Source organism: Rhinopithecus roxellana, chromosome 1 (genome assembly GCF_007565055.1).
Source record: "Rhinopithecus roxellana isolate Shanxi Qingling chromosome 1, ASM756505v1, whole genome shotgun sequence".
Lineage (NCBI taxonomy): Eukaryota > Metazoa > Chordata > Mammalia > Primates > Cercopithecidae > Rhinopithecus > Rhinopithecus roxellana.
In genome coordinates this window covers 91,967,608-91,990,711 of record NC_044549.1, presented here as the reverse complement: position 1 = coordinate 91,990,711, position 23,104 = coordinate 91,967,608, and the positions used below count along the sequence as shown (strand labels likewise).

Genomic DNA, 23,104 nt, shown 5'->3' with positions numbered 1-23,104 from the left:
TATGGTATATGAATTATATCTCAACATAGCTGCTAAAAAGAATCCGAATTAGAAATTTTCTCCACATACTAAGGCCAACAGTGAACTTGCAATAATGCATATACTAACCTAGTAAAAATGGATCTCACAAAGGCCGTAAGACTGGACCTGCTTTGGGGACATTACAGCTAGACACTTGGCCTTCACTTCATTCAGTCTCGCAGTGGTGACTCAGGAAAGTGCCGGGGCTGTGTTGCACCAGTTATTTACACTTGGCCAACAGGCAGGCAGGTGGTCAGAACGGAATAAATCCTCTGGAAGAGCACCTGTGCTCTTTATACCTGGAGGAATCTACTTCACACACAGCTTCACATGCCCACAGGGAATGTCTGGAACCCACAGTCAGTTTGGGGTCATGCTTCTTTGTCGTCTCCTGACTTCCCTAGCGATCGCAGAGTTTCTGTCTGTAACATCCTCGAACACAGTCCATTGGTGTCTTTCTATCAACCACACCACATATCATTTTGACAGCCATGTGCTTAGACCGATTGTAATTCAATTAGACAGTTATTGAGCAAACAGTACACCCCAGATCTGTGTTGGGTGCTGGTGACACAGCAGAGAATAAGAAAGACACAGTCTCTGCCCCACACATATGAGTGTGCGTAAGACTCCTACTTCCTTCACTACATTTTCAGTTCTTTGAGGGCAAGAATTATGCCTTCTATTTCTCTAATTAGGTCCAACTTGAGGTTTAGGAAAGAAAAAGGTTTTTTTTCTTTTTTTATTTAACTTTTTTTTTTTTTATTGAGACAGAGTCTCACTCTGTCACCTAGGCTGGAGTGCAGTGGCACGATCTCAGCTCACTGAAAGCTCCGCATCCTGGGTTCATGCCTTTCTCCTGCCTCAGCCTCCCATGTAGCCGGGACTGCAGGTGCCTGCCACCATGCCCGGCTAATTTTTTTTGTATTTTCAGTAGTGACGGGGTTTCACCGTGTTAACCAGGATGGTCTCGATCTCCTGACCTTGTGATCCGCCCACCTCGGCCTCCCAAAGTGCTGGGATTACAGGCGTGAGCCACCGCACGCGGTGGAAAATTCTTTATCAGCTTCACATTGGTATAGAGATTGTCAATCAAAATCTATTTTCCTCCTTGTCAACAGAAATAGAAAGCACACATAACGTTTTAGTTGGGTTCCATGCTTCCCAGTCTTCTTTGCTAGACAGGTAAGGCCACGAGTTGTCCTCAGTAGAATCTGAGTGCAGTGATGCATCTCCCTTCCCGCCAGGGCCTTTAAGAGACCAGGTATGTCTCTTCCACCTTTTTGCACCTTGGCTGTCTTTCCTCATTAATCTGTTGTTACCTGAAAGTAACAATTGTCTTAATCAGCACACAAATGCAAAGTCCTCAGGGATAATGGAGCCACAACATGGAAGAAGACTGGACCAGCAGCCCTGGGCTATTCTACGAGCAAGAAATGAACTTCCTTTGTGTTTGGACCCTTACATTTTTGTGTCTGATTTAGCAGGATACCCTAACTCAAGACAGCATCCTCCAGTTTAAGACAGTTGGTGCCTGATAAAATACTACTTGACTGACAATTTATCTAATACAATTCAGAGAACAGGATCCTTGTGCTGCTGCCTGCAGAGATCCATAAGACTCCCAGGGGCACAGAGTAGAAGGGACTTATCCAGTGCTACGCAAAGCTGAGATACTCTTGACATCTACAAGTGAGTACTGGGATTGTCAGCTATTCAACTGTATGTCATTCCTGTCTGTATGCCCAGCACCTAGCACATTTTATTATCAAGACACAGAGGAAGCAATCAATAAGTTTTCCTGAAATAATGATTACCTCTCCATGCTTATTACAGCACTGAGCACACTACAATGCAAATATTTGCCTTCTACTTCTCTCTCTCATATAGTAGAGGAGCTCTGGAGAACACATTTCATAAGTCTTTGTATTCCTAACACCTACACATCTGCACATTGTAGATATTCCTTCTTTGATAAAAAAAATTCATAAAGACTTTCTCTACCAACCCATGCAGATACACAGCAATCAAAACAAAGATGGGGTAATAATAAAGGAAATAATTTGGAATAAAGAAATCCCCCTTCTGAGAAGTCCCAAGCATTTTCATTAAACTTCCCAGCCATCCTAATAGGGACTCAGAAAGTGACAGACTTTTAAAACTGGAGAGAACATTAGAAAGCAAGAATCCATTTTAAAGATGAGGAAACAAAAGCCGAGAAAACTAAAAGGGCTTATTGAAGTAGCACAGTTAATTAGCCATAGACTCCAAATCTTCAAACTTCAAATCCAGGGCTATTTTCACACAATGGGGACTATATCTTATTTCCACTCACCTCCCACTGTCTATCACAGTGCCTCGCACACTGAGGGTATTCAGTGGTTAAAGAAAAAATATGATGAGTGAAAATGAGCTATTTGTGTGAAAGTTATAGCTTGCAGGATCACATATTTTCTTATCTCCTTCAACCAAAATTTTTAGATTAATGAAGTTTAAGATGCTCACATTTTGTAATAAGTTCAAACTTAACTTCTGTGAACTGTGTTTTTCTAATTAATTGTTCTAAAGAATAAAATCATTAAAACCTTATAAAACAAACAAAACTGCAGTCCAGTAGAAGGATAAGGATAGGAGTGAGGTTAGTCTGAGATAAATATGAGGCTCTCCAGATTACACAAAACAGACTACTGATGCTCCCCCGTACCATCTTCAGACAACTTAATGCTTGCACATTTCCAGTATTTTCCTCGTTGTATCTTAATGGCTCCAAAATAAGTTAGCTTGCCGAAACAAGAGAGAGATTATTAGGATTTTATTTCTTTTGACAGGCAACCACAAGGAATTTACAACGGAGCAAGAAAGCTCCAAAGGGAACAAGAAACACCAACACATACATTTTTAAAGATACAAATACTAACATCATTGTGGATGTACGTCATACTTTCAAATTTTGCAACTGAATTGAGATAAAGGGAAAAAAAAGTATTGATTTTCCGAGGTTAAAAAAAAATCTAGGGACACTTTATTTTAAATATCCTAATATTTGACTATTGCCACTTTCAAAAGTCAGAAAGACCTTATAAAGACTTCTTCACCTTCCTAAAATTCCCCATCTTGATATTGCTGAGGTACAATAAAGCAGAAAAAACACTGTAGCCTTTTTCAATTCTCAATAATCTTAAAGGCCCTCATCATGGTTTCAGCTCCACCCTCTTTCTCAAACTGAATTCTTAAGGCCCACAATGACTTAATCAACACACACGACGGCCCTCACACTGACCCCTGTGCTTCTGATACTGTTAGTTTCTCTCTCCCTCCAGAAAGCATTTCCTTCTTTGGTTTCTGTAACACTTTTCTGGTTTTCCTCTGACAACCCCTGTGTCCTTCGCTAGATCTGTATCGTCTTTCGCCTCCCTAATCAGAGCCATTCACTGTTTGCGCCTTTTGTTCTTATACTATACAGATGCTCCTTGACTTACCATGTCCTGATAAACTCACCATAAATTGAAAAAAAAATCATAAATAAAAACTCTATTTAATACGCCTAACCTGCCAGACATAGCTTAGTCTAGCCTCTCTTAAACGTGTCCAGAACACTTACATTAGCCTACAGTTGGGCAAAATCATCTTAACACAAAGACTGTTTCATAATAAAGTGTTGAATATCTCAGGTAATTTATTGAATACTGTACTGAAAGTGAAAAAACAGAATGGCTGTATGGGTCCACAAAGTATAATTTCCACTGAATGTGTATCGCTTTCTCACCGTCATAAAGTCAAAAAGTCATTAAACCACCATAAGTTGGAGACTATCTTTATTCTCTTTCTCCTCTACCTGGATGTCTCCCAAATCTAGTCTGATCCTCTCTCCCCGACTCCAGTTCCTTCTGGACATTTCTAGTAGATACTGTCATCTCAAACTCAACATATTCTAAACCAAACTTGTCTCCTCCTAAATTTCTATCCCCATCCTGGTTTCTCTATTTCTGTAGAAGATAGCAAAATCCCTGTAGCTACTCATACTGGGTTTCAGAAATACATTTGTAAATACATTTTTTTCTCTCACCCCTGCTTTCTACATTTGGCTAGGTGTGACCCTGGGCAAGCAATTTTTACCATTCATCCCACGGTTTCCTCATCTGAAAAAGAGAAAAATCACAGCTGGCAAGTCTGAAAGAACAGATGTTTATGAAACTGTCTAATTAAGTGCTCAATAAATGTGTCTCTTGGCTGGGTGTGGTGGCTCGATCCTGTAATCCCAGCACTTTGAGAGGCCAAGGCAGGCGGATCACTTGAAGTCAGGAGTTCGAGATCAGCCTGGCAAATATGGTGAAACACTGTCTCTACCAAAAAAAAAAAAAAAATTAGCCAGGTGTGATGGCGCGTGCTTGTAATCCCAGCTGCTTGGGAGGCTGAGGCACGAGAATAGCTTGAACTCAGAAGGCGGAGGTTGCAGTGGGCTGAGATTGTGCCACTGAATTCCAGCCTGGGTGACAGAGTGAGACCCTGTCTCAAAAAAAAAAAAAAAAAGTGTCTCTTCTCTCCAGCAACTCCCCATAGCTCCCAAGCAGATGAAAAAAATTCTTCAAGGATATATCTATCATATGCCTTTACATAGCACTATAATGCCTTGCACAGTGGCTTGTATACAGAAGTAGCCTAATAAACATTCATTGATCAATGCCCATGGACAAGCAACTAAAGGAGTGAATCGAGAGAGGTATCAAGAAAAGATCACAAAATATTAACTACAATCAAAATCAAGAGGGATATTATCTATGTCTCAATCAATCTAGAAGGCACCTGGCACCTAATTGGCTCTGATATACGTGATGAAAAATGAACCAGACAGACCTAAGCATCTAGCATTCATCTCTATGGGAGGTATAAAAGAATCACAAGGGGGCTGACTCCGCTCACCGGGAGCTTCCCTAGTCCTCCTGTGGTCCACATATGAGGGAGGTAAGCATGCTCATTCCTTGCCAAAAGTAGTGTTCTTTACTTCAGATTTTGAACAAATAAATACTCACATGTCAAAAGCACTGAACTCCAATGTTAAGCGAGCTGGCAGCCCAGCAGAGTCACCTGGACAGAAGCATTATCACATTTTCAATGACAAGTCAGAAATAGCAGCATTCATAACAAAAATGCTTATGAATAGTTTTCTTCTCTTTGTTGAGCCCAAGGCGCCCCATCCAATTTCTGATTATCTATGCTACATAGATAATATATGTATGGATAGATAATGGCAGAATGTGACAGAGCTCTTGTGAATATGAGACATTTGCCAAGAATATAAAAAAGATTCAATGGAAAAAAATATTTCCAATCTCTTCCCCCAGCAATGCTAAGTAATGGGTATTATTTGGATTAATAATTTGAGTTTCACTACTCTCTTCTTTTTCCCCACAACAAGAGAAAATAAATGAAAATGAACTGAGATCAAAAAGTCAGGAAGTAAAATAGAAACTAGTGAAGAGCACTGATTACAAAAGACAAGGCTGTCTCTTTCTAAAGGAAAGCTGACACTATACTAGAGAACAGAGAGGATAACAGAAGATGATGGAAAATGAAATTTACAATCACCTACCATTGTAGTAATAACCCTTAATGTCCTTAGGAGCTTCATCCAGCCGATACTCGTTCAGCTTTTTCTGGGTCAACTCATGCCAGAACCCAACATCCAAGGCACTGCTAAAGGGGGCAAACTGCAGTTTAGAGAGTCCAGGATCCCCCGTAGCTGCTGCCATTATTTCCTGCCTACTAAAAAACAAAACAGAACACAGCAAAATAACATATCCATGCAAAACCTGATGAGAAAGAACACTTGTAATAAAGCTTAATTCAAACAAACAAAAAGTAATGAGATGTTTACAGGCTACCTTAAGACACAATTTCTTTTTGGATTGTGGTAAGAAACACATAACATATACTTTACCATCTTGATTATTTTGAAGTGTACAGTTGGGTGGTATTAAGCATAATCACAATGTTGTAAAACAGATCTCCACAACTTTTTCCTCTTGCAAAACTGGAACTCTATACTCTTTAAACAATAACTCCCCATTTCCTTTCTCCCAGGACCTTGCACCCGCCATTCTACTTTCTGTTTATACGGGTCTGACTACTTCATGTAAATGGAATCATACAGTACTTGTGTTTTTGTGACTGGATTATTTCACTTAAGACACAACTTTGAAAACCATCCTAATTGGCCTGTGTTGTCAAGCCGATTCTCCTCACGACAGTGATTTTTCTTTCTTTCTTTTTTTTTAATTGAGATGGAGTCTCACTCTTTAACCCAGGCTGGAGTACAGTGGCGCGATCTTGGCTCACTACAACCTCCGCCTCGCGGGTTCAAACAATTCTCCTGCCTCAGTCTCCCAAGCAGCTAGGACTACAGGCGCATGCCACCAGGCCCAGCTAATTTTTGTATTTTTGGTAGAGACGGGGTTTCACCGATGACACAGTGATTTTTCTAAGTAATCCTTTGTGGCCTTAATGTTTATGCTTCTTTCTTCCTTGAGTCAGTCTGACTGATGATGCACTACCGTAACTCCTTCTTCGACACAGACACTGTCTCAGAAGTTTTTGCCATCTTGTGTGGTCCTGGAGAACTCTGCAAGTACAAAATCTTACATCTGGCCACTCAGAAATACAACAACCCAAACTGTCAGAATTCTGTCTGTATGAGAGCAGTGCTTTAACTCCTCTAGCTGAGGCAGACAATGAGGATACATTGCTCCCCACCTCCCACAGTGCCTAAATTTCTTTGAAATCTCATATTTTATCTTTTCAATGCATGGAAATTTTGTATTTTGTGCCATGATACATATTTTATTATTTCATTTCCCCCCTCATATCATCTAATAAATTTGACCTTCCTGGCAATCATGCTGTAACTTTCTATAATCCCTCCACACTCTCAGGTGTAACATACCCCAGTTTGAGAAGGACAATACTAAAGAAATCTGGCAGCTCCAAAAACCAAATTGATGAGGTCCGTTCACTTTCCATTCTGTCCAATTACCCCACAACCAGATATACAAGTATTTCTGCAGCAGAACATATGAACAGTCACTATAAATGGGATACTTTCTTTTTTTTTTTTTTTTTGAGACAGGGTTACGCTCTGCTGCCCAGGCTGCAGTACAGTGGCACAATCTAAGCTCACTGCAACCTCAGCCTCCCAAGCTCAAGCAATCCTCCCACCTCAGCCTCCCGAGTGGCTGAGACTACAGGCATGGGCCACCATGACTGGCTAATTTTTCTGTATTTTCAGTAGAGACCAGGTCTTGTCATGTTGCCCAGGCTGGTCTTGAGCTCTTGCACTCATGATCCTTCCACCCCAGTTTCCCAAAGTGCTGGGATTACAGGCATGAGCCACTGTGCCTGGCCAAATGGGATACATTTTTAAAAGACAGCTCATATCTACTCAGGGAGGTTTTGCTTGAGTTTTGTGCCAAGACTATTAGAAAGCTTTCAGTTTTCCAAACTTGTTGGATTTAGAATTAGAGATAAGGAGCTTTGGATTGATAGAAACTGTATAATGAAATACAAAGCTAGTGCTCCTACATAAAAGGTGTTCAAATCAAGAAGAATGGGATGAATGTGGGGCAGAACCTTGGGAAAGACACCGTGAATAAGATGGGCACCGAGTGATGTTGAAAAGGACGGGTAAGGTGGGGGGGGGGATGGGTGGAGGGCAGAAGGAACAAGAAGAGCAGAGGAATACTCATGGCAGAAATGGGGACGCGTGAAACCAGCTGTCCTCATGTGGAGGGTCTGTGCTGTGCAAGAGCAGCACACACAGAGCTGAGCAGGTGACATGGGTGAACACCTATGGAGAAGCCTCAAATGCAAGGCTAACAAATTCCAGAGTGGGAAGCCAGTGGCAATCCGGCATAATGAATATGATTCTGCAGTGGGTAAAGGGCTTTGAAGGAGGCAGGCAGGGAAATCAGCTAAGAGCCCAAAAATGTATGAAGACCTGGATTAGAGCAGAGGAGTAAGACTGAAAAGGAGGGGACCCTTGTTGGGGCTGATTTAAAAGAAAAGGTGACCTAACTTGATATCTTAGTGGACTCAAGAAATGGAAAGAGAGAATAAAGTCCTTGGGGTGTCAAGCCATGAATGGCTAGGAGAATGGCAGCTTGAGTGAAAGACAAGACCCTTGAGAGGCAAAGCAAGTTTCAGAAGAGTAACAATGAAAGACATTTTCAGCTGTGGACAACAGCAGGGCAAAGATAAGCTAAGGAAACTGGACATGGATACTGAGAGAACAGCTAACACAGGTGACAATGATCAGCTCTTAGAAGTTACTCAGAGAAAGAAAAGCCCCACAAAGTCCTAGAGAATGTCCACAGTTAGGGAGTACAAAGAAATAGAACCAGTAGGCCAGGTGTGGTGGCTCATGCCCATAATCCCAGCACTTTGGGAGGCCAAGGCAGGTGGATCACCTGAGGTCAGGAGTTCAAGACCAGCCTGACCAAAATGGTGAAACTCCATCTCTACTAAAAATACAAAATTAGCTGGGCGTGGTGGCACATGCCTGTAGTCCCAGCCACTCGGGAGGCTGAGGCAGGAGAACTGCTTGAACCCAGGAGGTAGAGGTTGCAGTGAGCTGAGATTGTGTCATTGCACTCTAGCCTGGGCAACAACAGTGAAACTCCATCTCAAAAAAAAAAAAAAAAAAGATAACAGACAGTTGTATATAAATTGCAGACGGTGGTTCCTGGTGCCTTCAAGGTTGTACATCTGAAGCCTAAAATAAAGTCTGCCTATCTAGGGGTGGCTGGTTTATGAGGTTGGCTGGTCAGTGCTGGTCACGAGGTTGGTAGTCAGTGACAGCTACCTGGAGAAGAGGAAGGAGAAGGCCAAGATCCACTACCAGGAGTAAAAACAGCCCACGAGCCTGCAGAAACAGGCGAAAGAGAATGTGAAGAAAACTGACAAATACAGAGGTCCTCAAGACTATGGGCTCCTGGTCTGAGCCCAATAAAGACTTCTTATTCCTCACGCTTGGCCTGGCCTGCCCCTCCTCCATCACCACACTGGGATGTGGGGGACCCAGGTGGCAGTCCAGGTACGGAAGGCAGCCCGGGACTTAGAAAGATGAGAAAGAGGAAAGGGCCTTAGTCACTGCCTTTCTGTAGTTATCTGGAACAATTCTAGGAGTTGTGCAGACATAATTTGCCATGACCTACTTGTTCATGAGAGAGTTTATAAGAACAACTAGTTACTTCTGTTTCAATATTAGCAAAAGTGAGCTGAACACTAATTGGAGGGGAGCCCTACCCTGTGAATGAGGCATCTATTTCCCACCTGGTCATATACTATAGACTGTAGCTGCTAGGATGTGAGAAAACACACGGGGAGGATATGAGTTTGCTGTTGTACAAACACTATTTATAGAAGCAGAGACTGGGAAGATGTGCAACCAAAGGGGTTCCAGGTATTGCCCTTGTTCCTTCACTGTACTTTGTAAACAGAAACAAACTACTTTTACAGAGAGAAAAAAAAGGTCCAGTGCAGTGGTCCATGCTTGTAATCGTAACTCTTTGGGAGGCTGACGCAGAAGGATCACTTGAGCCCAGGAGTTTGAGACCAGCCTGGACAACATGGTGAGACTCCATTTCTACAAAAAATTTTTAAAATTTGCCGGGCATTGCAGGGCACACCTGTAGTCCCAACAACTCGGGAAGCTGAGGTAGGAAGATAGCTTGAGCCCACCAGGAGGTTGAGGCTGCAGTGAACCATGATTGCACAAAAGTAATTTGCATAAGAGGCACATCATTTAAATATTTCTGACTTATTTGGCCTTAGGGAAATTGTGAACAGAACCCAAGGACCTACTTCACAAGAGGATACAGTTGATATTCAGCTGCTGAAACTGTTCCATGACAGGCTGAAAACAGAAAAGTCTTAAGTTGCACAGCAGCATGATGAGGAATCTTCTGGAAATACCTAAATAGGACAATCTATGGTAAAGGTATCACTTAGGAACATACACATCTATGTCACATCACTATAGTCCTTAAGCTGGAAGGGAAGATTTAAGAAGTAATGGTCGGAGGGGAATTTGGGGGGAAGTGAGTCCTAGGTAGTTATTCATGTGTCACTAATCTAAATCCAAACATTACTTACTTCCTGAAAAAGTAAGGCTTGTCTGTATAACCCTGGACAGTGCAAGTGAAACTTCAGCCTCTGCTTAGCTTAGAAAGACAAAGGATTGTTTCTATCACACTTCAACATTATATTCAGACACAGTCAAGGAAGAAATTAACACAGGCATCAATGTAAGTGTGTTTCAATTTTATTTCAAACTATTTCAGGATGTGAAATCCAGGAGTTACACAAGATGGGATTGTGTCACTGCCAATTAAACAGGAAAGGTTTTGATAGGGATTCAACACCGTAATGAACAAGAACTCTAGCAGCGTAAAAAAGCCTGCAGTGGCCAAGAAGTTCAGTCAAGATTAAACTGAAATAGCAGGGTGTGTGGTTAACCAATACAACCCCCCTGGGGCTGTGCCTGCCACCCAAACTTGGTGCAAATTTCAGACTTTAATGAAAATAAAACTGAGTCACACTCAGCATGAGTAGGAGCTCAGAAAATGTCACTGAATGAGTACTTATCAAAAGTTTCTGTCCAAATGGACCTAATCTTTTGTTTTTTAAGATCAAATCCCCACAGGAAACGTTCAGTGGTATTTGCCTCCCAAGAAGGCTGCTAGAAGGTCAGGAGAGAGGAGTGTAGGGAGACTTATTTTCACTGCATGACCTTTTTTGCCTCTTAAAGTTTGTATTATGTATATAAAATAACAATATAGAAATAACTAAAATAATTAAAGAAAAAAGTCCTAACCCAATGGCAAGAAGAAGACAAAGAGAGAGAAAAAAGACTAGCAGTTCGACTGCTTTGGTTCCAAGAAATCATAGCTGGAAGATCCCTGAAACAAGAACCATGTCTTACTCACCTTTCTTCAGGACTGAGCACAGTGCCTAGATCATATTAAGAGCTCAGTAAAGGTTGAAATGAAATATTAGCTCTCTTTTCCCACAAAGGGCCAATGGATGGATGTTATATAGTAAGATAAATTTCAGCAGAGTTTAAAAATTACTAATAGCTTGAATTGTCCAAACATGAAATAGATCAGAGAGACAATGAGCTCTCCATTAGTAGAAGTGTTCAAGCATATACTGGATGATTATTTGCCGTGTAATACTGCACAAAGCATTACTGTATCAGGCAGTCAAACAAGACCAGGGTTTAGCAAGCTTTTCCTGAAGAGGGCCAGAGAGTAAATATTTTAAGGCACTGCAGGCCTCAAACAGTCTGTTGTGTATTTTATTTTTTTACAACCCTTAAAAAAATGCAAACAACATTCTTAGTTCCTGGACTGCACAAAAAAAGGCCTCAGGCAGGATTTGACCCACAGGCTGTAGTTTGCTGACCTCTGGACTAAATGATCTTCCAAACCTGTTATCCTTTGATTCTTTGAAGGTGCCAATAACGTATTTTGTTTTGAGGGAGACTGACATTTTTGGCATAATCTTTTTAAAGGGCAGTAAAGATCAGTGAGGGCTGCTGAGGGCAAAGGCCCGATTCTAAGGCCACATCTGCTGGTCTGCAATAGGCACCTTGTAACACTGCAAATACTTCTTTATGAACTGGTAAATATAGTCTACTCAAAACATTCACACATCTCTCAGCATCATTAAGCCAAGACGAAGCTCATTTGATATTTATTGAGGCTCATAACGTTCCGGAAAGACTGCATCAGCAGCATTCTACATCCTAAGCAGGCATATGACTACACCTCTGATGGTTTCCTTATGCTTTCTCCCAGACCCCTGTTGCTGCCTTCTGACTTTCCTAGTCCTACCCCGCAGCCCTGTCACTCCTCACCTGTGACTTGATGCTCCTTAACAGCGGCTCTCAGGCCCCCATGGCCTACCTAGAACCGACAACCCCTATGTCTGAAAAGCGTTCCCTGTTCTCCGTCGCCTTGCTTCTGTGACTGCCTGGCATTTTGAAAAGCCAGCTCAGAGGTGACCTGCTCAGGAAAGCCTTCTCAGAGGTGCCTCGCCTGTCTTCACTCCCCTCATACTCCTCCCCTGGCAGCTATACTTAATCACTCCTGGCTCTAAGCCACCTAGACAATTGGTATTGTTTTTCAACTCTTTGCTTACCTGTTTGCCTCCACCAAACTTGATTGTAAATTCTACAAATATGATCCTGGGTCATATTCCTTTCAATGTCCCTAGTCCCTTGCAGAGTGGCTCTCAAACATTACTAGGATGAATTTTAGAAACCTTTTATCAGTCAGGCACAGTGGCTCACACCTGCATTCCAGCACTTTGGGAGGCTGAGGCAGGAGGACTGCTTGGGGACAGGAGTTCATGACCAGCCTGGGCAACATAGCAGGACACCATCTCTAGAAAAAATTAATTTACAAATAAAATATAATAATAATAAAAGGTTGGGTGTGGTGGCTTACACCTGCAATCCCAGCACTTTGGGGGTCTGAGGCGGGAGGACAGCTTGAGCTCAGGAGTTTGAGAACAGCCTGGGCAACATGGGCAACATTCCTTCTCCATGAAAAAAAATTAAAAAGTTAGCTGGTAATGGTGGTGGCATGTGCCTGTGTTCCCAGCTACTTGGGAGACTCAGGCAGAGGATCGCTTAAGCCCGGGAGATTAAGGCTGCAGTAAGCCAAGATGGCACCACTGCACTCCAGCCTAGGTGATAGAGCCAGACCCTGTCTCAGAAAAGAAAAAAAAAAAAAAAACACACAAGGAACTTTCTATAGACGTCCTCCCCAAAAGAAACAAAATAAAGAAATAACCCAGACTTCTATTACTATGAGAACAAACCCCATAAGCTAATGACCACAGAATATGGAGTAAGGAATAAAGAACATATGACGATATGCCATATAACTTAGGTCTCTAAACCTACTATTGTTTTTTCAGGACTAAGACTTTAGCAGGCAGGAAACATGCATGCACAAATCAGTGCAAATAAAACCTTACTCAACTGCATATGAAAGTGGTCAAGAATAAATGTTTCCTTCTGAAAGTGTTCTGCTAGCTAATAGTGACAGTATCTGGTCATTAAGATAGCATTTTAATGAACAGATTAAAGTTAACACCAGCAGCAACGTGACAAACAGACACTGTGTGCTATCTGATAGAATGCCATGGAAAGAACACAGTATCTGTAGTGTTCGGATGAAAATACACAACCTGGATTTCATGGGAGGAAACATCAGACAAACCCAAGCTGAAAAACATTCTACAAAATGACCAGGATTATAGTCTTCAAAAGTGACAAGGTCTTAAAAGTCAAAGGAAGACAAGGAGCTGTCCCAGATTGAAAGAGACCACAAAGACGTGACAGCTGGGGGCCACGTGTGATCCTGGGATGATGCTCCACTATAAAAGGGCATTATTGGGACTAAAACCGAATGGGAGTCTCTGGGAGATGGATAAGTGGAAGGTCTCTGTCTTATTCTTACAGTATTTCTGTAAGTTTGAAACTGTTACAAAATAAAATAGTAAGAACAATTTTATCACCCAGACACACACAGCTTTATACTTTGTTCAACAGGCAAAACCAATCAACCTGACAGAATTTAGAATGGTGATTACAGGGTGAGGTGGGGCTACTGACGGAGAAGGCCATGAGGAAGGCTCCTGCGGAGATGGAAATATTCTGTATCTTGAGCTGGGTGGTGGTTACAAGGCATATACCTACGTAAAAAGCCACAGGCTAAACATTCGCAGTCAGTGCACTTTATGTATGTTATCCATGAATAAAGAAGTAAAATAGGTCCAGGTACAGCGGCTCACACCTGTAATCCCTGCACTTTGGGAGGCTGAAGCAGGAGGATTGCTTGAGCCCAGGAGTTCAAGACCAGCCTGGGCAACATGGTGGGCCCCCATCTCCACAAAAAATAAAAAAATTTGCCAGGCACCTGTAGTCCCAGCTACTTGGGAGGCTGAGGTGGGAGGATCACCTGAACCCAGGAGACTGAGTCTGCAGTGAGCCGTGATTGTGCCACTGCAGTCCAGCCTGAGTGACAGAGTGAGAACCTGTCTCAGGAAGGAATTTAAAAAAAAAAAAAAAAGGGCCAGGCACAGTGGCTCACGCTTGTAATCCTAGCACTTTGGGAGGCCAAAGCAGGATGATCACTTGAGCCCAGGGGTTCAAGACCAGTCTGGGCAACATAGTGAGACCCCATCTCTACAAATAATTTTAAAAAATTATTATGGAGTAGTGGTGCACGCCTGTGGTCCCAACTACTCAGAAGGCTGAGACGGGAGGATCACCTGAGCCCAGGTAATCCAGGCTGCAGTGAGCCATGACTGCACCACTGTTTTTCAGCCTGGGCAACAGAGCAAGACCCTGTCTCGAAAAATAAAATAAAATTAAAAAGTCGAATAAAACTCCTAACTTTATACCAGTCCTACGAAGAGAACCTTCATTTATTCATCCAACAGTTAACAGATGACCTACTTAAATTTAGCTTTGGCAAAAAGCAATTCATTACTCTAAATAAGGAGCCTAAATGGGAAATCATTTCCATAAAGTTTTCTGGCATTTTGTGATTAAAGAAGCTAAGGATGGAAGTATTTTGGCCTGGCTGCTTATGGAATTAATTGAAGCAGAAGTGCTTCCTGGAGTGAGACTGCCCAACCACTCTCCCTCTAGGATTGGACACAGCAAATATCAAGCCAGTGTAGAATTTTTTAAAATGAAGACATGTAGGATATTTTTTTAATGAAGAAATACAGGATTTTTTAAATGAAGAAGTAATTCACTTTAAAGTGAAGAAGTTATTGTAGAAAATAAACAACAGAGGGAGAGAAAAAACCAAAAAAAACAAAGCCAGGTGCGGTGGCTCAAGCCTGTAATCCCAGCACTTTGGGAGGCCGAGGCAGGCGGATCACAAGGTCAGGAGATCAAGACCATCCTGGCTAACACAGTGAAACCCATCTCTACTAAAAATACAAAAAATTAGCCAGACGTGGTGGCGGGCGCCTGTAGTCCCCATTACTTGGGAGGTTGAGGCAGGAGAATGGTGTGAACCTGGGAGGCGGAGCTTGCAGTGAGCAGTGATTGCACCACTGTACTCCAGTCTGGGCGACAGAGCGAGGCTCCGTCTAAAACAAACAAACAAAACAAAAACAAAAAGAACCCGTCTTTAGGGGAAACTAGACACATAGGCCTCTAGTTTCCATAAACCAGTCTGATAATGTTAAAAAGTATCACACTCTAATTTTTCAGTGTGTGTTTTAGTTTTTTGTCTGTTTGCTTTAGGAGAGCAGGGGAGTTTTTTTCTGTTTGTTTGTTTTTGAGACGGAGTCTCGCTCTGTTGTCCAGGCTGGAGTGCAATGGCGTGATCTCGGCTCACTGCAACCTCTGTCATGCGCCACCACGCCCAGTTAATTTTTGTAATTTTAGTAGGGTTTCGTTATGTTGGCCAGGCTGGTCTCGAACTCCTGACCCCAGGTGATCCACCTGCTTTGGCCTCCCAAAGTGCTAGGATTATAGGAGTGAGCCACCGTGTCCACCATGAGCAGGGGAGTTTTTAATGGTTCAGGGAAAGGATGCTAAAAGCAGAGGTAACGTAATGCAGTCAGGAATCCGGTCTTTAGTCAGATAAACCCGAGTGTGGATTCCACCTCCACCTCCCATTGGCTGAGAAGCCTAGGGCAGGTTAGGGCGGGTTCCTTCACCCCCCTGCACATGGATTTACTCAGGCGTAAGATAAGGACAGGTATACCTACTCCAGAACTTGCTGGGAGGGCTAAATGTTTGTGACGTGCTTGTTACAGTGCCTGGCATACAGCAAGCAGTCAATAAATGGTAGCTGCTGGTAGTTTTTCTTGTCACTGCCCCATATTAGCCAACAATGCCTGACTAATGTGGTCCCTCTTCCCCATGCTCACTATGAAAATTTCCTCCGCCTAAAACACACCTCATTTGAAGCCTACCTCCCTCAAAAGAGCGCTGCAATCACAACAGAGGCTTAATTAAAAGGAAATGGTCAGTCTCCCACTACAGGTCATCAAGAAGTCCAAAAGAACAAGTTCTAAAGGGCAGCGAGCACTCAGTGTCCGATTTCTCTGAGCCCATGTGGGGCCATTCACTTAGCAGAAGTGCCAGAATAACTGCAATTTGGCCCTGAAGTGCCTTCTCTGGGCCAAAATGGAACACATAGAGCAGGCTTCTATTCTCATTTTCCCAGCTGCGGGGCTGCAAGCTCTGGCAGTCATTAAAATAAGCACCAAACCACATGACCAAGTCCCGCTGACAAACAGCATATGTTCTTAGCTGCTGATGTGTAAAAAGGAGGTGGAAATCACCAGGAGTGGGGAGGGGGCTGCTTTGGCATATGGAGCCAATGTACATTTTATAGACAAATGATGCTTCTGCAACCTCATGAGTTTCGGAAACAATCTGCAAGGCTGTTAAATAGGGAGGTTTAAAGCCTTCTCTTCCAAAAGAAGGAAAAAAGTTCTAAACTTAGAAGAAAGAGTAGGCTCTACCGGAAGATGAGAATTCAGGACTCCTACAGGGAAACCAGCTGGGTACGGAAACCTCACTTCCTTTTAAAAGTTGCATTAGAGTCAAGATGTCCCTGAGCCAAACTAACATCTCCACAAGACATCAAGTCATCAAGTCAGCCAAATGGGTCTGTGACTGTGCTTTCAGGTGATTTCTGTGGTAACAGCTGATCACACTGGCAGTTAGGAAAATTGCTATGATGGGTGAGTTGTCCTCCTCACCTTCGAGCCACCTCTCAATCAACGGGATTTCTTCTTCAGTGGGTCAACCAGGGAACAAGCAGTCACATCCACAGTCTTCAAACTCTATCTGTCCTTCTCATTGGTTACTTCTAGGAGCTGTTTTTCTTTTATTTGGGTTTCCTTCTGCTACAATATCCTTCACCTTCACATGCAATCTGGTGTCCGTCAGCCTGAGTTTTTGAGAATGGATGCACTGGATACCAGCATTATGGGGTTTAAGAAGCCTACATGGGAGGGATAATGACAGCTGAGAAAATGTGGGGAAGAGGAGAGAGGAAGTAATACTGCCAGAAGGATGGAGGGCAGTGTGCCTCCTTCTGAGTCCTTTTGTTACCTCCATTGATCAACAGTGTTGCCCATTCCTCTGTTCATCTGAGAGACAGTCACCTGGATTCGTCTGAATCACTGTGGAGCCCTATGCCAACCAACAACTAAAATCTATGATGGTTTCCTAAAAGCTGGCTGAGTTATGAAGGCTTGCTTCTAAAAAATAACATCTCTGTGGTTTTCATTTCTGGTGATCTTTAAAGAATCCTAAGAAATGAGAGAGGTACTGAAAAACTGGCTCAAGCAAAGGCCTGATTTCAGATTTTCAAAATGTTTGATTTTTCTTTTTTTCTTTTCTTTTTTTTTTTTTCCGAGACGGAATTTCACTCTTGTTGCCCAGGTTGGAGTGCAATGGCATGATCTTGGCTCACTGCAACCTCCACCTCCCACGTTCAAACGATTCTCCTGCCTCAGCCTCCCAAGTAGCTGGGATTACAGGTGCCCGTCACTACATCCAGCTAATTTTTTATATTTTTAGTAGAGATAGGCTTTCACTATATTGGCCAGGCTGGTTTCGAATTCCTGACCTCAGGCGATCCACTTGCCTCAGCCTCCCAAAGTACTGGGATTACAGGTGTGAGCCACCGTGCCAGCCTGATTTTTCAAAGATAAGAATAAAGATGGGTTCTAAAGACCAGTGGATGGAAGTTTTGCTCCCAGGAAAGGTCCATATGGGCCACTGTAGTCCACTTAGCACCTTTGTACAATCAGAAAATTACACCCCTGTTTCAAGATTTTACTTCCTTTAGAGAAATGTTGTAATATACTGATTAGGTTAGCTCAAGACATAGTAGCCTTCTCTGCCACTGTCATTACAAAAATGTACCCGCAATACCTACAATATAAATGGAACGCCCTTTGATGTGGCCTCTTGTGCAGTGTACAGCTTGTATAACTGTATGAGGCAGCCCTAAGTCATCACAAGAGGCCAATATGGTTTCTCTAAGAAAAAGTCATGACAGAGTAACTGCATTCCTACCTTGATCAGGGAAGAATCATAGACACAGGACATACAGGTCTCAGAAATGTCTCTCACAAGGCTGCTCTAGAAATCCCGGTAGACAAGATGAAGATACGGGAATTGAATCCTGATGTAATTAGAGGGATTAAGAACTAGTAAAATAATCTTATTCAAAGGATCTTGGTTACTGAATTAATTAATGTTAATTAGAAAGGAGCTAATAGCAGCAGGTCTTTGGCTTAGTCTCTGGGCCTGTCCAATTTATTTTATTTATTCACATGAATGAATATTTATCAACATTTACTAAGTATTTCATGTGCACTGATCCCTGTGCTAGGGCTAAAAGCAGGGGGAATAGGCAAATAAATAAATATATTCAATATTCTTATTGCCATATTTTACCAATAGCTTGGATAATGATATAGATTTGCTTATCAATTTTATACACGTCATGACACAAGAAGAAACAGGCAATACAAGTGACTAAAATTCAGGATAAAAAAAGACTCCGACCATCTGGAATGGTAGGCCTATTTTAACAAGATTTGAAATTTTATAGCGGTAAATCTAGGGCCCTAAATCTAAGTTCAAGAAAACAATTGGACAAGGCAGATGGTCTACTAGACTGGAAAGAGCATAGGTTCATAAGCCAGAGAGACCTGAGTTCAAATTCTGTCTCTGCTACTTTCTAGCCACACCACCTTGGACACATCATTCAACTTCTCCGAGTCTGTTTCCTCTTCTGTTAGACAGGGATACCACCTACTGTGCAGAATTATTGTGAGGATTCAACTAGAAAATGTATACATCTGGTCCATAGGAGGCACTCAAAAAGCAGGACTAACATCATATTGTTTACCAATAACATGCCTGGCCAACATGGCGAAACCTGTCTCTACTAAAAACACAAAAAAGGGCCGGGCATGGTGGCAGGCGCCTATAATCCCAGCTACTCGGAAGGCTGAAGGTTGAGAATTGCTTGAACCCGGGAGGCGGAGGTTGCAGGAACTGAGATCGCACTACTGCACTCCAGCCTGGGTGATAGAGCAAGACTCTGTCTCAAAAGAAAAGAAATTGGGGTTTCCATTAGTTATTTATTCAATAAACAGTTACGTTATATACTTGTCTCTGTGCTACATTTCAGGGTTCAATGGCAAAAAAAACTACGGTCCCCACCTTTAAAGAGCTAACAATTTTGAAGCCAAAACAGATGGCAAAATAGAAGAGGAATCAGAGTATAGCAATTTGGAGGTAAAACAAATACAGTGTAGCCTGGTGTTGGTATATATACAGGAGGAAGGACATCTAAATTAGACTGATGAGGCAACAGTGTTTCTTATAGAAACCCTTAAGCTAATGTGTTTTTGTTTGTTTGTTTGTTTGTTTTTGAGATGGAGTCTTGAGACAGAGTCTTGCTCTGTCACCCAGGCTGGAGTGTGGTGGCGCAATTTCGGCTCACTGCAACCTCTGCCTCCTGGGTTCAAGCATTTCTCCTGCCTCAGCCTCCTGAGTAGCTGGGATTACAGGCACCCGCCAACATGCCTGGCTAATTTTCGTATTTTTAGTAGCGACGGGGTTTCACTATGTTGGTTAGGCTGGTCTCGAACTCCTGACCTTGTGATCCGGCCACTTCAGCCTCCCAAAGTGCTGGGATTACCAGTGGAAGCCACCATACCTGACCAAGCCAAGGTTTTAAGAATGTCCTATAGAAACCCTTAAGCCAAGGTGTTAAGAACATCCAAGTAGATTCTCAACAGGGCCCCTATTGGCATGTTGGATGGGACAATTCTTTTTTGTTTAGAGCTATCCCTGCACATTGCAGAATGTTGAGCATCTCTGGCTCTCTCTCAATAAATGCAGTAATGCCCTCTGGTCAATGTCACAAAACAAAGCAAAATAAAACAGCTCCACAAACTTCCAAACTCGCCGTTGATGGTTGGGAAAGGGGGGGGGCGGTTAGGTGGCAGCATTAGCTCCACGCAAGGACCCCTGGATTAGGAGGCTAGAGGCAGGGACTGGGGACTCTCCAGGCAAAGGGAGGAAGCTGACTCAGCTCACATCAACTACAGAAACACCCCATGGCCTCTGCATAAGCTTAGAATTTTCTTGGCCACCTCCACATATCCATCGTCTAGTGATTTTCTTTGCTCACTTTTCAAATCACAGCTCAATCATCACTTCTAAGGGAAGCCTTCCCTGACTCCCTCAGCTCCTGATTAGGTTGATCCTCCTATATTCTAGTCCTCAAAAAGCACCAACTACCTCACCTTCATAGCACATACGCAGTTATCCTCCGCAGTAGAATAAAAATTCTATGAGAAAGGAACCATGTCAGCTTCTCATTTTCCCACATTCATCAATGTTTTTCTAGCACCTGACTTAGCACCTCATAGGTGCCCAATAAATACCTGATAACTGAAACAATGAATAAATGAAAATTCTATGAGAAAGGAACCGTGTCAGCTTCTCATTTTCCCCTATTAATCATTGTTTTTCTAACACCAGTCTTAGCACCTCATAGGTGCCCAATAAATACTTGTTGATGACTGAAACAATAAATGAATGAACCAGGATGGTATGTTTGAGAAAATACAAATGAGTTCTGTTGCAGGAAGTCAGGGACCCTGAACAGAGGGACCGGCTGGAGTGGCGGCAGAGGAACATAAATTGTGAAGATTTCATTTTAATATGGACGTATATCAGTTCCCAAATAATACTTTTATAATTTCTTACACCTGCCTTTACTTCAATCTCTGAACATAAATTGTGAAGATTTCATTTTAATATGGACATTTATGAGTTCCAAAAATTAATACTTTTATAATTTCTTATGCCTGTCTTTAATCTCTTAATCCTGTTACCTTCATAAACTGAGAATGTACATCACCTCAGGACCACTATTGTGTTAACTGTACAAACTGATTGTAAAATATGTGTGTTTAAACAATATGAAATCAGTACACCTTGAAAAAGAACAGAATAACAGCGATTTCCATGGAACAAGGGAAGACAACCATAAGGTCTCACTGCCTGCAGGGTCGGGCAGAATACAGCCATATTTTTCCTCTTGCAGAGAGCCTATAAATGGACGCGCAAGTAGGGAAGATATTACTAAGTTCTTTTCCTAGCAAGAAATATTAATAATTAAGACCCTGAGAAAGGAATGCATTCCTGGGGGGAGGTCTATAAATGGTGGCTCTGGGAGTGTCTGTCTCATGCGGTTGAGATAAGAACTGAAATATGCCCTAGTGTCCTGCAGTACCCTCAGGCTTACTAGGATTGGGAAACCCTGCCCTGGTAAATTGGAGGTCAGACTGGTTCTCTGCTCTCGAACCCTGCTTTCTGTTGTTTAAGATGTTTATCAAGATAATATGTGCACTGCTGAACAAAGACCCTTATCTGGAGTTTCTGATTTTGTCCTTGTCCTGTTTCCTCAGAAGCATGTGATCTTTGTTCTCCTTTTTGCCCTCTGAAGCATGTGATCTTTGTGACCTACTCCCTATTCGTATACCCCCTCCCCTTTTGAAGTCCTTAATAAAAACCTGCTGGTTTTGCGGCTCAGGTGGGCATCACAGTCCTACCAATATGTGATGTCACCCCCAGAGGCCCAGCTGTAAAATTCCTCTCTCTGTACTCTTTCTCTTTATTTCTCGGCCAGCTGACACGGAAAATAGAAAGAATCTATGTTGAAATATTGGGGGCACGTTCCCCCAGTAGAGTTCTGTATGGCAGCAAGGAGAGGCATATGGGGCAGAGTAGATGGACCATGCCATAAAAGCAGGCAAAGGCCATATCATGAAAAGTCTTATGTGAAAAGCTATGCCTTTGTATTGCTGCATAGATCTCTATCGTAGTAAAGGCAATCCATAGCAGTGAGGACTGGACTGCTGAGGCAGGGCAACCAGCTGGGAGGCTGTGCAGAAAGACAGGTAGGAAGGGAGGGGGGCCTCAACTGAGGGAGCAAGGGAGGAAATGGAGGAGATGTGTGTCAGGAGATAGCAACAAAGTTGAATCTACAGAACTCTGATCAATGCCTGGGCTTGGAAGATGGAAAGGAGGGACAGTACCAGAGGAAGAGTCTGAGGTGACTCTCAGGGTTCTGTTTTGGATGACTAAATGGAAGGAGGGGAATTGGCAAGATTTAAGAACAGAGAAAGAACGGCAGTTTCAAAGGGAAGATGAGGAGCTTAGTTTCAGACTTGTTTGAGTTTGAGGGTAGCACTCAGGAGAGATCTGGGCTCATGATACAGAACAGGGGTCATGAGCATATAAACAAGTTTGAAGCTTGAAGCTGGGGTTGAGAAGAATATAGTAGAGGGCACAGTCTTGACAAAAAATGGCATGTGAGGGACAAAGGGGAAGAAAAGAGCCCACAATGGAGGACAAATGACCAGAGAGATAATACAAAGTAGGACTGGGTTTTCCTAAGTGAGGGGCAAGGTCAGCAATGTCAGATGTGCCAAGAAAGATAAGGAAGGAAAAGTAGTCAGGTATTCTGGCTATGTCGAGGTCTGATGACTTTGGGGACTGGTGGGACGAGAGCAGGATTGTAGCCATGACTTAGGGAAGTAGAGGTAGCAACTCTAGATAAGTCTTCCAAGAAAGGTGGCTGGGTAAAAGAGGCGTGACAGGGTGCAGCATAGGTTAATTGGAGGGTTTTTGTTTTTTTCAAAACGAGAGTAAACACAGAATATTTAAATGAGAAGGGTTGAGGAAACAGGAAAGAAAATGAACAAATGATGGAACCTAGTCCTTGAGGCAAAGAAGGAGATGGGATCTCAAGCACAAATAGAGGACTTAGTCTTAAACACCATTTCTTTCACAGAATTAGAATAAAAGGCAAAAGGATAGGGTCAGCTAAAGATCAGTTGGTAAAGGATAGAAGAGGAAGTTGAGATGCCTTAATTGATGGCTGCAACTTAGTGGAGCAAAAGTCAAGGTAGGAGGTTGAGGAGAGGAATGAATACGTGGAAG

General features: G+C 42.6%; 1 protein-coding gene across 6 annotated transcripts in view; it reads right to left on the bottom strand.

Moving 5' to 3' along the window:
* The window catches only part of ATG7 (autophagy related 7), a 277,811-nt gene that overhangs the window by 250,879 nt on the left and 3,828 nt on the right, over positions 1-23,104 (bottom strand). For 4 of the 6 annotated variants that reach the window (XM_010377280.2, XM_030927947.1, XM_030927958.1 and 1 more), the window contains exons 2-3: positions 5,612-5,781; positions 5,052-5,106 (exon numbers count right to left, since the gene is read on the bottom strand). In XM_010377280.2, coding sequence (XP_010375582.1) covers positions 5,052-5,106; positions 5,612-5,771 — 215 coding nt within the window. In that variant the 5' untranslated portion in view covers positions 5,772-5,781. Of the gene's footprint in view, positions 1-5,051; positions 5,107-5,611; positions 5,785-16,821; positions 17,067-23,104 lie in introns of all 6 variants that reach the window. The other 2 variants (XM_030927943.1, XM_010377281.2) reach the window with 2 other exon arrangements.